This window comes from Pelophylax lessonae, assembly GCF_965119305.1.
Source record: "Pelophylax lessonae genome assembly, chromosome: 4".
Taxonomy (NCBI): domain Eukaryota; kingdom Metazoa; phylum Chordata; class Amphibia; order Anura; family Ranidae; genus Pelophylax; species Pelophylax lessonae.
In genome coordinates, this window is record NC_138771.1 from 677769540 (window position 1) to 677783182 (window position 13643).

Sequence of the window (13643 nt, forward strand, 5' to 3'; positions counted from 1 at the left end):
GAGGGGTAATAAACACCCGGCAGAGGGTATGGGGGTATATGTCTGGGGGGAGGGGTAATAAACACCCGGCAGAGGGTATGGGGGTATATGTCTGGGGGGAGGGGTAATAAACACCCGGCAGAGGGTACGGGGTATATGTCTGGGGGAGGGGTAATAAACACCCGGCAGAGGGTATGGGGTATATGTCTGGGGGGAGGGGTAATAAACACCCGGCAGAGGGTATGGGGGTATATGTCTGGGGGGAGGGGTAATAAACACCCGGCAGAGGGTACGGGGTATATGTCTGGGGGAGGGGTAATAAACACCCGGCAGAGGGTATGGGGGTATATGTCTGGGGGAGGGGTAATAAACACCCGGCAGAGGGTATGGGGGTATATGTCTGGGGGGAGGGGTAATAAACACCCGGCAGAGGGTACGGGGTATATGTCTGGGGGAGGGGTAATAAACACCCGGCAGAGGGTATGGGGTATATGTCTGGGGGGAGGGGTAATAAACACCCGGCAGAGGGTACGGGGTATATGTCTGGGGGGAGGGGTAATAAACACCCGGCAGGGGTACAGGGGGGCGGTGTCTATATCGGGGGTAATAAATACCCTGCGGAGGATGCAGGGGGCGGAGTCTATTCCGGGGGGGTAATAAACACCCGGCGGAGGGTCTGTCACAAATGTCAGTGAATATTTGGTGTCAGGTCTCCTTTAAGGCAGAGTTGAGGGGAGGGGCGAGGAGGGCGGGGTTGGGAACTTGGGACAGAGCGAGGTAGGCGGGGTCGGTGCGCTAAGGTGGGAGGGTATAAGGACACGGGAGGAGTGGTAAGGGGCGGAGAGTGAGGGTAATGTCCGCGATGGGCGGGCTGTTATTGTCACGCCCTTCTGCATAGACCCGCCCCTCCGTGAAGGGCGGAAGTCGTCCGCTGGCTACCGTCAATATGTCGGAAGTGGGAGGAGCTATGGCGGCCATGTTCTTGGGCGTTGCATTGTGGGAGATGAATAGGGGCGGGGTTAGGAGTAGACAAGCGCTGACGCATGCAGAAGGCGTGTCCCAATAAAGGTAAAGTAGGGCGGAGCCGATGGTATGACGCGCAGAGTAGGCGTGGTGGAGAACGCCGGGCGGGAAGGCGGGGTGACGGGACTACAAGTCCCATGAGGCGGCGGGCGGCTCCCGGCAGGCAGTGCGGTGACCGGACAGATTGTGGCCCCTGGAGGGCCCCCCGGAGCCCGGCATGCTGGAGGAGGCCATGGGGGAGGCCAGTGAGAGCCCGGGAGGTAGGTGGAGCCCCGGAGAGGGGGAGGGGGACTGACCGGAGGGGTGAGGGGGGCACTGAGGTAAATAAACCGGAGGGGGTGAGGGGAGGTGAAGAAGATATGGGGGGGGGGGTAGTTGGTGGTGATGGAGGGGGTGGGAAGGGGGTTGGTATGGTGAGGGGGGAGGGGTAGTAGATGGGGGGAGAGCACTGAGGTAAATAGACCGGAGAGGGGGAGGGGAGGTGCAGATGATGAGGGGGGGGACATCGGGGTGATGATGGAGGGGGGATGGGGGGGAAGTGATGGGGGGGAGGGGTAGTAGATGGAGGGGGGGGAGAGGTAGGTATGGAGGGGGGGTGGGGGGTAGTAGATGGAGGGGGGTGGGGGGGTAGTAGATTGTGATGGAGGGGGGTGGGGGGTAGTAGATTGTGATGGAGGGGGGTGGGGGGTAGTAGATGGAGGGGGGGTGGGGGGGTAGTAGATTGTGATGGAGGGGGGTGGGGGGTAGTAGATTGTGATGGAGGGGGGGTGGGGGGTAGTAGATGGAGGGGGGGTGGGGGGGTAGTAGATTGTGATGGAGGGGGGTGGGGGGTAGTAGATTGTGATGGAGGGGGGGTGGGGGTAGTAGATTGTGATGGGGGGGTGGGGGGTAGTAGATTGTGATGGAGGGGGGTGGGGGGTAGTAGATTGTGATGGAGGGGGGTGGGGGGTAGTAGATTGTGATGGTGGGGGGTAGTAGATTGTGATGGAGGGGGGGTGGGGGGTAGTAGATTGTGATGGAGGGGGGGTGGGGGGTAGTAGATTGTGATGGAGGGGGGGTGGGGGGTAGTAGATGGTGATGGAGGGGGGGTGGGGGGTAGTAGATTGTGATGGAGGGGGGGTGGGGGGTAGTAGATGGTGATGGAGGGGGGTGGGGGGGAAGTGATGGGGGGGAGGGGTAGTAGATGGAGGGGGGGGGAGAGGTAGGTATGGAGGGGGGTGGGGGGTAGTAGATGGTGATGGAGGGGGGGTGGGGGGTAGTAGATGGTGATGGAGGGGGGTGGGGGGGAAGTGATGGGGGGAGGGGTAGTAGATGGAGGGGGGGGAGAGGTAGGTATGGAGGGGGGTGGGGGGTAGTAGATGGTGATGGAGGGGGAGTGGGGGGTAGTAGATTGTGATGGAGGGGGGGTGGGGGGTAGTAGATTGTGATGGAGGGGGGGTGGGGGGTAGTAGATTGTGATGGAGGGGGGGTGGGGGGTAGTAGATTGTTATGGAGGGGGGGTGGGGGGTAGTAGATTGTGATGGAGGGGGGTGGGGGGTAGTAGATTGTGATGGAGGGGGGGTGGGGGGTAGTAGATTGTGATGGAGGGGGGGTGGGGGGTAGTAGATTGTGATGGAGGGGGGGTGGGGGGTAGTAGATTGTGATGGAGGGGGGTAGTAGATTGTGATGGTGGGGGGGTGGGGGGTAGTAGATTGTGATGGTGGGGGGTAGTAGATTGTGATGGAGGGGGGGTGGGGGGTAGTAGATTGTGATGGTGGGGGGTAGTAGATTGTGATGGAGGGGGGGTGGGGGGTAGTAGATTGTGATGGTGGGGGGTAGTAGATTGTGATGGAGGGGGGGGTGGGGGGTAGTAGATTGTGATGGTGGGGGGTAGTAGATTGTGATGGAGGGGGGGGTGGGGGGTAGTAGATTGTGATGGAGGGGGGGTGGGGGGTAGTAGATTGTGATGGAGGGGGGGGTGGGGGGTAGTAGATTGTGATGGAGGGGGGGTGGGGTGTGTAGATTGTCTTGGAGGGGGGGTGGGGGGTAGTAGATGGTGATGGAGGGGGGGTGGGGGGTAGTAGATGGTGATGGAGGGGGGGTGGGGGGTAGTAGATGGTGATGGAGGGGGGGTGGGGGGTAGTAGATGGAGGGGGGGTGGGGGGTAGTAGATGGTGATGGAGGGGGGGTGGGGGGTAGTAGATTGTGATGGTGGGGGGTAGTAGATTGTGATGGAGGGGGGGTGGGGGGTAGTAGATTGTGATGGTGGGGGGTAGTAGATTGTGATGGAGGGGGGTGGGGGGTAGTAGATTGTGATGGTGGGGGGTAGTAGATTGTGATGGAGGGGGGGTGGGGGGTAGTAGATTGTGATGGTGGGGGGTAGTAGATTGTGATGGAGGGGGGTGGGGGGTAGTAGATTGTGATGGTGGGGGGTAGTAGATTGTGATGGAGGGGGGTGGGGGGTAGTAGATTGTGATGGAGGGGGGGTGGGGGGTAGTAGATTGTGATGGTGGGGGGTAGTAGATTGTGATGGAGGGGGGGTGGGGGGTAGTAGATTGTGATGGAGGGGGGGTGGGGGGTAGTAGATTGTGATGGAGGGGGGGGTAGTAGATTGTGATGGAGGGGGGGTGGGGGGTAGTAGATTGTGATGGAGGGGGGTGGGGTGTAGTAGATTGTCTTGGAGGGGGGGTGGGGGGTAGTAGATGGTGATGGAGGGGGGGTGGGGGGTAGTAGATGGAGGGGGGGTGGGGGGTAGTAGATGGTGATGGAGGGGGGGTGGGGGGTAGTAGATGGAGGGGGGTGGGGGGGTAGTAGATGGTGATGGAGGGGGGGTGGGGGGTAGTAGATGGAGGGGGGGTGGGGGGTAGTAGATGGTGATGGAGGGGGGGTGGGGGGTAGTAGATGGTGATGGAGGGGGGTGGGGGGTAGTAGATGGAGGGGGGGTGGGGGGTAGTAGATGGTGATGGAGGGGGGGTGGGGGGTAGTAGATGGAGGGGGGGTGGGGGGTAGATTGTGATGGTGGGGGGTAGTAGATTGTGATGGAGGGGGGGTGGGGGGTAGTAGATTGTGATGGTGGGGGGTAGTAGATTGTGATGGAGGGGGGTGGGGGGTAGTAGATTGTGATGGTGGGGGGTAGTAGATTGTGATGGAGGGGGGTGGGGGGTAGTAGATTGTGATGGTGGGGGGTAGTAGATTGTGATGGAGGGGGGGTGGGGTAGTAGATTGTGATGGTGGGGGGTAGTAGATTGTGATGGAGGGGGGTGGGGGGTAGTAGATTGTGATGGTGGGGGGTAGTAGATTGTGATGGAGGGGGGTGGGGGGTAGTAGATTGTGATGGAGGGGGGTGGGGGGTAGTAGATTGTGATGGTGGGGGGGTAGTAGATTGTGATGGAGGGGGGGTGGGGGGTAGTAGATTGTGATGGGGGGGTGGGAGATTGTGATGGAGGGGGGTAGTAGATTGTGATGGAGGGGGGGGTGGGGGGTAGTAGATTGTGATGGTGGGGGGTAGTAGATTGTGATGGAGGGGGGTGTGGGGGGGTAGTAGATTTGTGATGGTGGGGGGTAGTAGATTGTGATGGAGGGGGGTGGGGGGTAGTAGATTGTGATGGAGGGGGGTGGGGGGTAGTAGATTGTGATGGTGGGGGGTAGTAGATTGTGATGGAGGGGGGGTGGGGGGTAGTAGATTGTGATGGAGGGGGGGTGGGGGGTAGTAGATTGTGATGGAGGGGGGGTAGTAGATTGTGATGGAGGGGGGGTGGGGGGTAGTAGATTGTGATGGAGGGGGGTGGGGTGTAGTAGATTGTCTTGGAGGGGGGTGGGGGGTAGTAGATGGTGATGGAGGGGGGGTGGGGGGTAGTAGATGGAGGGGGGGTGGGGGGTAGTAGATGGTGATGGAGGGGGGGTGGGGGGTAGTAGATGGAGGGGGGGTGGGGGGTAGTAGATGGTGATGAGGGGGGGTGGGGGGTAGTAGATGGAGGGGGGTGGGGGGTAGTAGATGGTGATGGAGGGGGGGTGGGGGGTAGTAGATGGAGGGGGGGTGGGGGGTAGTAGATGGTGATGGAGGGGGGGTGGGGGGTAGTAGATGGGGGGGGGGGGGAATATTTCGGGGTAATAACAGATCTCTCTCTCCTCAGATACGTCGGCGGAGGTGAAGTCGGCGGCAGAGGTAAGTAGACATTCTGTGATTTGTATTGTGAATGGGGGAGGGGTGTCATGTGATTTGTATTGTGAATGGGGGAGGGGGGTCATGTGATTTGTATTGTGAATGGGGGGAGGGGGGTCATGTGATTTGTATTGTGAATGGGGGAGGGGTTTGGTAATATAATAACCCCCGCTCTCCCCCCAGCAGCCCCCCCAGAAACGTTCCCGCACCGTGGAGGACTTCAACCGATTCTGCAGCTTTGTTTTGGCGTACGCCGGGTACATCCCCCCACCCAGCAAGGAGGTGAGTGACCGGGGGGGGGGTAAATTTTTCTTCCTCAGGGGCAGGTGGTGGTTCTGCCCCTTTCCCTGCTGGTGACTGATGGGGGTCTCTGTTTGCATCATCGTCTGGGTGGGAGGAGTTGAGAATCTCTGGGTGGGGGAGGAGTTGAGGATCTCTGGGTGGGAGGAGTTGAGGATCTCTGGAAGGTCCGTTCTCTGGGTGGGGGAGGAGTTGAGGATCTCTGGAAGGTCCGTTCTCTGGGTGGGAGGAGTTGAGGATCTCTGGGGGGGTCCTTTCTCTGGTGGGAGGAGTTGAGGATCTCTGGGGGGTCCGTTCTCTGGGTGGGAGGAGTTGAGGATCTCTGGGTGGGGGGGAGTTGAGGCTCTCTGGGGGGTCCGTTCTCTGGGTGGGGGAGGAGTTGATCTCTGGGGGTCCGTTCTCTGGGTGGGAGGAGTTGAGGCTCTCTGGGGGGGTCCGTTCTCTGGGTGGAGGAGGAGTTGAGGATCTCTGGGGGGTCCGTTCTCTGGGTGGGAGGAGTTGAGGATCTCTGGGTGGGAGGAGTTGAGGATCTCTGGGTGGGAGGAGTTGAGGTTCTCTGGTGGGAGGAGTTGAGGATCTCTGGAGGGTCCGTTCTCTGGTGGGAGGAGTTGAGGATCTCTGGGTGGGAGGAGTTGAGGATCTCTGGCGGGTCCGTTCTCTGGGTAGGGGGAGGAGTTGAGGATCTCTGGGGGGTCCGTTCTCTGGGTGGGGGGAGTGGAGGATCTCTGGGTGGGAGGAGTTGAGGTTCTCTGGAGCGTCCGTTCTCTGGGTGGGAGGAGTTGAGGATCTCTGGGGGGTCCGTTCTCTTCCGTTCTCTGGGTGGGAGGAGTTGAGGATCTCTGGGGGGTCCGTTCTCTGGGTGGGAGGAGTTGAGGTTCTCTGGAGCGTCCGTTCTCTGGGTGGGAGGAGTTGAGGATCTCTGGGGGGTCCGTTCTCTGGGTGGGAGGAGTTGAGGATCTCTGGGGGGTCCGTTCTCTGGGTGGGAGGAGTTGAGGATCTCTGGGGGGTCCGTTCTCTGGGTGGGAGGAGTTGAGGATCTCTGGAGGGTCCGTTCTCTGGTGGGAGGAGTTGAGGATCTCTGGGTGGGAGGAGTTGAGGATCTCTGGCGGGTCCGTTCTCTGGGTAGGGGGAGGAGTTGAGGATCTCTGGGGGGTCCGTTCTCTGGGTGGGGGGAGTGGAGGATCTCTGGGTGGGAGGAGTTGAGGTTCTCTGGAGCGTCCGTTCTCTGGGTGGGAGGAGTTGAGGATCTCTGGGGGGTCCGTTCTCTGGGTGGGAGGAGTTGAGGATCTCTGGGGGGTCCGTTCTCTGGGTGGGAGGAGTTGAGGTTCTCTGGAGCGTCCGTTCTCTGGGTGGGAGGAGTTGAGGATCTCTGGGGGGTCCGTTCTCTGGGTGGGAGGAGTTGAGGATCTCTGGGGGGTCCGTTCTCTGGGTGGGAGGAGTTGAGGATCTCTGGGGGGTCCGTTCTCTGGGTGGGAGGAGTTGAGGATCTCTGGAAGGTCCGTTCTCTGGGTGGGAGGAGTTGAGGATCTCTGGGGGGGTCCGTTCTCTGGGTGGGAGGAGTTGAGGATCTCTGGGTGGGAGGAGTTGAGGTTCTCTGGGTGGGGGGGAGTTGAGGCTCTCTGGGGGGGTCCGTTCTCTGGGTGGGAGGAGTTGAGGATCTCTGGGTGGGAGGAGTTGAGGTTCTCTGGGTGGGAGGAGTTGAGGATCTCTGGGGGGGTCCGTTCTCTGGGTGGGAGGAGTTGAGGATCTCTGGGTGGGAGGAGTTGAGGTTCTCTGGGTGGGGAGGAGTTGAGGATCTCTGGGGGGTCCGTTCTCTGGGTGGGAGGAGTTGAGGATCTCTGGAAGGTCCGTTCTCTGGGTGGGAGGAGTTGAGGATCTCTGGGGGGGTCCGTTCTCTGGGTGGGAGGAGTTGAGGATCTCTGGGTGGGAGGAGTTGAGGTTCTCTGGGTGGGGGGGAGTTGAGGCTCTCTGGGGGGTCCGTTCTCTGGGTGGGAGGAGTTGAGGATCTCTGGGGGGTCCGTTCTCTGGGTGGGAGGAGTTGAGGCTCTCTGGGGGGTCCGTTCTCTGGGTGGGGGAGGAGTTGATCCCTGGGGGTCCGTTCTCTGGGTGGGAGGAGTTGAGGCTCTCTGGGGGGGTCCGTTCTCTGGGTGGGGGAGGAGTTGATCCCTGGGGGTCCGTTCTCTGGGTGGGAGGAGTTGAGGCTCTCTGGGGGGGTCCGTTCTCTGGGTGGAGGAGGAGTTGAGAATCTCTGGGGGGTCTGTTCTCTGGGTGGGAGGAGTTGAGGATCTCTGGGGGTCCGTTCTCTGGGTGGGGGGGAGTTGAGGCTCTCTGGGGGGTCCGTTCTCTGGTGGGAGGAGTTGAGGATCTCTGGGGGGTCCGTTCTCTGGGTGGGAGGAGTTGAGGCTCTCTGGGGGGGTCCGTTCTCTGGGTGGGAGGAGTTGAGGATCTCTGGAGGGTCCGTTCTCTGGGTGGGAGGAGTTGAGGATCTCTGGAGGGTCCGTTCTCTGGGTGGGGGAGGAGTTGAGGTTCTCTGGGTGGGGGAGGAGTTGATCTCTGGAGGGTCCGTTCTCTGGGTGGGAGGAGTTGAGGCTCTCTGGGGGGTCCGTTCTCTGGGTGGGAGGAGTTGAGGATCTCTGGGGGGGTCCGTTCTCTGGGTGGGAGGAGTTGAGGATCTCTGGGGGGTCCGTTCTCTGGGTGGGAGGAGTTGAGGATCTCTGGGGGGGTCCGTTCTCTGGGTGGGAGGAGTTGAGGATCTCTGGGGGGGTCCGTTCTCTGGGTGGGAGGAGTTGAGGATCTCTGGGGGGGGTCCGTTCTCTGGGTGGGAGGAGTTGAGGATCTCTGGGGGGGGTCCGTTCTCTGGGTGGGAGGAGTTGAGGATCTCTGGGGGGGTCCGTTCTCTGGTGGGAGGAGTTGAGGATCTCTGGGGGGTCCGTTCTCTGGGTGGAGGAGGAGTTGAGGATCTCTGGGGGGGGGGTCCGTTCTCTGGGTGGGAGGAGTTGAGGATCTCTGGGTGGGGGGGAGTTGAGGCTCTCTGGGGGGTCCGTTCTCTGGGTGGGGGAGGAGTTGATCTCTGGGGGTCCGTTCTCTGGGTGGGAGGAGTTGAGGCTCTCTGGGGGGGTCCGTTCTCTGGGTGGAGGAGGAGTTGAGGATCTCTGGGGGGTCCGTTCTCTGGGTGGGAGGAGTTGAGGATCTCTGGGGTGGTCCGTTCTCTGGGTGGGAGGAGTTGAGGATCTCTGGGGGGTCTGTTCTCTGGGTGGGAGGAGTTGAGGATCTCTGGGGGGTCCGTTCTCTGGGTGGGAGGAGTTGAGGATCTCTGGGGGGTCCGTTCTCTGGGTGGGAGGAGTTGAGGATCTCTGGGGGGTCCGTTCTCTGGGTGGGAGGAGTTGAGGATCTCTGGGGGGTCTGTTCTCTGGGTGGGAGGAGTTGAGGCTCTCTGGGGGGGTCCGTTCTCTGGGTGGGAGGAGTTGAGTATCTCTGGGGGGGTCCGTTCTCTGGTTGTGGGGGGCGGGGTAGTTGAGGCTCTCTGGGGTTTCATTATATTAGTGGGGGGAAGTTGAGGCTCTCTGGGGGGGTCCATTCTCTTGGTGGGGGGGAGGTATCGAGGCTCTCTGGAGGATCTGTTCTGTTGATGGGGTGGGAGGTATCGAGGCTCTCCGGAGGATCTGTTCTGTTGGTGGCTCTCTGGAGGGGGGGTCTATTCTCTTGGTGGGGGGTGCTATCGAGCCTCTCTGGGGGGGGGTCTATTCTTTTGGTGGGGTAGAGGTATGGAGGCTCTCTGGGGGGGTCCATTATCTTGGTAGGGGGGAGGTATCGAGGCTCTCAGGGGGGGGGTCTATTCTCTTGGTGGGGTGGAGGTAACCAGGCTCTCTTGGGGGGGGGGGGGGGGGGGGGGGGGGGGTCTATTCTCTTGGTGGGGTGGAGGTATCGAGGCTCTCTGGGGGTAGTCTATTCTCTTGGTGGGGGGGAGGTATCGAGGCTCTCTGGGGGGGTCCATTCTCTTGGTGGGGGGGTGGTATCGAGACTCTCTGGGGGGTCCATTCTCTTGGTGGGGGGGAGGTATCGAGGCTCTCTTGGTGGGGGGGAGGTATCGAGGCTCTCTTGGTGGGGGGGGGAGGTATCGAGGCTCTCTGGGGGGGTCCATTCTCTTGGTGGGGGGGAGGTATTGAGGCTCTCTGGGGGGGTCCATTCTCTTGGGTGGGGGGGGGTATCCAGGCTCTCTGGGGGGGGGGCTCCATTCTCTTGGTGGGGGGGAGGTATCCAGGCTCTCTGGGGGGGGGGGTCCATTCTCTTGGTGGGGGGGAGGTATCGAGGCTCTCTTGGTGGGGGGGAGGTATCGAGGCTCTCTGGGGTGGACCATTCTCTTGGTGGGGGGGAGGTATCGAGGCTCTCTGGGGGGGGGGCTCCATTCTCTTGGTGGGGGGGGTATCCAGGCTCTCTGGGGGGGGGGCTCCATTCTCTTGGTGGGGGGGGGAGGTATCCAGGCTCTCTGGGGGGGTCCATTCTCTTGGTGGGGGGGAGGTATCGAGGCTCTCTTGGTGGGGGGGGGGGGGTATCGAGGCTCTCTTGGTGGGGGGAGGTATCGAGGCTCTCTGGGGGGGTCCATTCTCTTGGTGGGGGGGAGGTATTGAGGCTCTCTGGGGGGGTCGTCCATTCTCTTGGTGGGGGGGGAGGTATCCAGGCTCTCTGGGGGGGTCCATTCTCTTGGTGGGGGGGGAGGTATCCAGGCTCTCTGGGGGGGGGGGGTCCATTCTCTTGGTGGGGGGGAGGTATCGAGGCTCTCTTGGTGGGGGGGAGGTATCGAGGCTCTCTGGGGTGGTCCATTCTCTTGGTGGGGGGGGGAGGTATCGAGGCTCTCTGGGGGGGGGCTCCATTCTCTTGGTGGGGGGGGGTATCCAGGCTCTCTGGGGGGGGGCTCCATTCTCTTGGTGGGGGGGAGGTATCCAGGCTCTCTGGGGGGGGCTCCATTCTCTTGGTGGGGGGGAGGTATCCAGGCTCTCTGGGGGGGGGGGGCTCCATTCTCTTGGTGGGGGGGAGGTATCCAGGCTCTCTGGGGGGGGGGGTCCATTCTCTTGGTGGGGGGGAGGTATCCAGGCTCTCTGGGGGGGGTCCATTCTCTTGGTGGGGGGGGAGGTATTGAGGCTCTCTGGGGGGGGGGTCCATTCTCTTGGTGGGGGGGAGCTATCGAGGCTCTCTTGGTGAGGGGGAGCTATCGAGGCTCTCTGGGGGGGGGGTCCATTCTCTTGGTGGGGGGGAGCTATCCAGGCTCTCTTGGTGAGGGGGAGCTATCGAGGCTCTCTGGGGGGGGGTCCATTCTCTTGGTGGGGGGGAGGTATCGAGGCTCTCTGGGGTGGTCCATTCTCTTGGTGGGGGGGAGCTATCGAGGCTCTCTGGGGGGGTCCATTCTCTTGGTGTGGGGGAGGTATCGAGGCTCTCTGGGGGGGTGGTCCATTCTCTTGGTGGGGGGAGGTATCGAGGCTCTCTGGGGGGTCCATTCTCTTGGTGGGGGGGAGGTATCAAGGCTCTCTGGGGGGGGTCCATTCTCTTGGTGGGGGGGAGGTATTGAGGCTCTCTGGGGGGGGGTGGTCCATTCTCTTGGTGTGGGGGAGGTATTGATGCTCTCTGGGGGGGGGTGGTCCATTCTCTTGGTGTGGGGGAGGTATTGATGCTCTCTGGGGGGGGGGTCCATTCTCTTGGTGGGGGGGGAGGTATCAAGGCTCTCTGGGGGGGTCCATTCTCTTGGTGGGGGGGAGGTATCAAGGCTCTCTGGGGGGTCCATTCTCTTGGTGGGGGGGAGGTATTGAGTCTCTCTGGGGGGGTCCATTCTCTTGGTGTGGGGGAGGTATTGAGGCTCTCTGGGGGGGTCCATTCTCTTGGTGTGGGGGAGGTATTGAGGCTCTCTGGGGGGGTCCATTCTCTTGGTGTGGGGGAGGTATTGAGGCTCTCTGGGGGGGTCCATTCTCTTGGTGGGGGGAGGTATCGAGGCTCTCTGGGGGGGTCCATTCTCTTGGTGGGGGGGAGGTATTGAGGCTCTCTGGGGTGGTCCATTCTCTTGGTGTGGGGGAGGTATTGAGGCTCTCTGGGGGTGGTCCATTCTCTTGGTGGGGGGGAGGTATCGAGGCTCTCTGGGGGGAGTCTATTCTCTTGGTGTGGGGGAGGTATTGAGGCTCTCTGGGGGTGGTCCATTCTCTTGGTGTGGGGGAGGTATTGAGGCTCTCTGGGGGGGGTCCATTCTCTTGGTGTGGGGGGAGGTATTGAGGCTCTCTGGGGGGGGGGGGGTCCATTCTCTTGGTGGGGGAGGTATCGAGGCTCTCTCTGGGGGGGACAGATAAGTAATGGTTTGGATTGCTTCATATTTGTCAGCAATATCTCCATATAGGAATATAAAGATTTATTCCCATTGCCATGAAATCTGTTCTTCCTACATGCTGTGTATATTACATATCTTTCCATGTCAGACAGGTTTTCCATGTTTGTGTATTGGGAATATGGATTGCCCTGTCTCATTAAGTGTTAATGACCTCCCATTGTTCTGTGTCTGGCTATTGTGTACATTGATTGCCCCCTGGGGGCTTCTGTCTCATTGCACATGGCAGTCCTTCTGGTCAAACTATCCGACCAATCCCTGCTGACTCATTTTCAAGTCCTCATTTGCATGGCTAAGGAGGACCTGAAGGAAACCACAGGTACTTTACAATTGACCAATAGGAAAGCGGTTGTTGGGGGCGGGATGTTCCAAATTCTGTATATAAGTCTTGTTCAATAAAGTTGTTGTAGAGTTCCTTCACCCTAATCTAGAGTTCTGTCTCTTATTGGGGGAATCTGCTGCAAGGGATTGCTATGTCCTCCATACTCCCTTGGATAATCTTGTAAGAGCTTGTGTAGAGCTTGTTCTGCTGCACTCTCTGGGGAAAGAGAGGTTCACCCACAGGAACCTGGAGCCTTGTCGTAGGTCCAGGGTGGGTAGGAGATTGCGAGACTCTAACCAAGCTGCGGCGGTTCGTGGGGTCTGAGGTGGTTACGGTGTCTGGTGGAGTGCTTGGAGCCCCTCGGGAAGCACTAGGAGCATCTGTCAACGGAGGTACCTGGTCAGGGGTGCCCTGTTCCGTTACATTGGTGGGATGGCGTCCTAGTGTGAGGAGAAGCAGCTCGGAGACACCGGTAACGTTATGGAGCGAGCTAACACCCGTGCAGCGTCCCCATATGAGGAGGAGTTTCTCTGGAGGTTGCAGCAACACTTGGTCCAACAGGATGGGCCTGTATCAGAGGAAGCCATACTGGACTGGAGAGATTTCACTAGAAAGGAAATGTGGTATGAGGCCTTAGAGAATGTGCAGTGGAGGCGGAGAGAGAACCTTCCCAGTGAAGAACAGCGGTTCCAGGTATACGTTGCCCTGCGGTTACCTTTCCTAGGAGAGCAACCCCTGGATGAGTGGGTGACGGAGCTGTGGAACCTGATTTGGAAGGAGTTGTGGCTGGATGAAGCTTACCGGGCACTAAAGTGGTACGCCACCCGGCACGACCATTGGATGGCTGATGACAATATGCCGGAAGGTGAGGACTATAGTGGCCCGGGCTTGCTGTGGGAGGCCTTTGAGAAGAGGAACTTTGGATGTCCAGCAGAGTTTCGGCGCTGGGAAATCCTGGACACCAGGGAAGCCCTACTGGGTTTCCCCAAAGCGAATGACTTGGGGTCAGACCTGATTCATCTGGTCACAATGGAGTGGGAACTGGAGCAGGACTACCAACGCGTGCTCTGCTCCATTCCACCCCAATCTACCCTGCAAGCAGAGCCGGAGTCCTGGGTGGCAGATCCAGACCCACAACCCTTGAGTTGGAGAGACAATACAGACTGGTGGTACTGTGAAGACCCACCGATGGCAGGTGGAGATGGGACCGAGGTCTCTTTACCGGCCCTACAGGGAGGCTGGGCAGCCGGCCCAGATCCCCAGCTACAGCAGGAGTTACAGGGAGCCGAAGGTGTCGTCCTTCCTTCCCAGCAGCAGTGTACCTTCCAGGGAGAGGAGACAACTAATCCTTCTCCCCAACCACAGGGAGACAACAGCCCTGACCCCAATGGTACAGATGGGACCGCGGTCTCTGCACCAGACCTACAGGGATGCTGGATGGCTGGTCCAGATCCCCAACCTGTCCCGCAGGAATACCAGGAGGAGGAGGTAGGCGATCCCTCCTCTCTACAGCA

At 60.4% G+C, this 13643-nt stretch overlaps 1 protein-coding gene across 2 annotated transcripts in view; it reads left to right on the plus strand.

The window, feature by feature from the left end:
• The first annotated feature begins 1068 nt into the window (after nucleotides 1-1068).
• PHF23 (PHD finger protein 23) overlaps nucleotides 1069-13643 on the plus strand; it is a 28820-nt gene continuing 16245 nt past the window's right edge. The window contains exons 1-3 of one of the 2 annotated variants that reach the window (XM_082252809.1): nucleotides 1069-1262; nucleotides 5115-5146; nucleotides 5327-5425. In XM_082252809.1, coding sequence (XP_082108935.1) covers nucleotides 1220-1262; nucleotides 5115-5146; nucleotides 5327-5425 — 174 coding nt within the window. In that variant the 5' untranslated portion in view covers nucleotides 1069-1219. The remainder of the gene's footprint in view (nucleotides 1263-5114; nucleotides 5147-5326; nucleotides 5426-13643) is intronic. The other variant, XM_082252810.1, reaches the window with a different exon arrangement.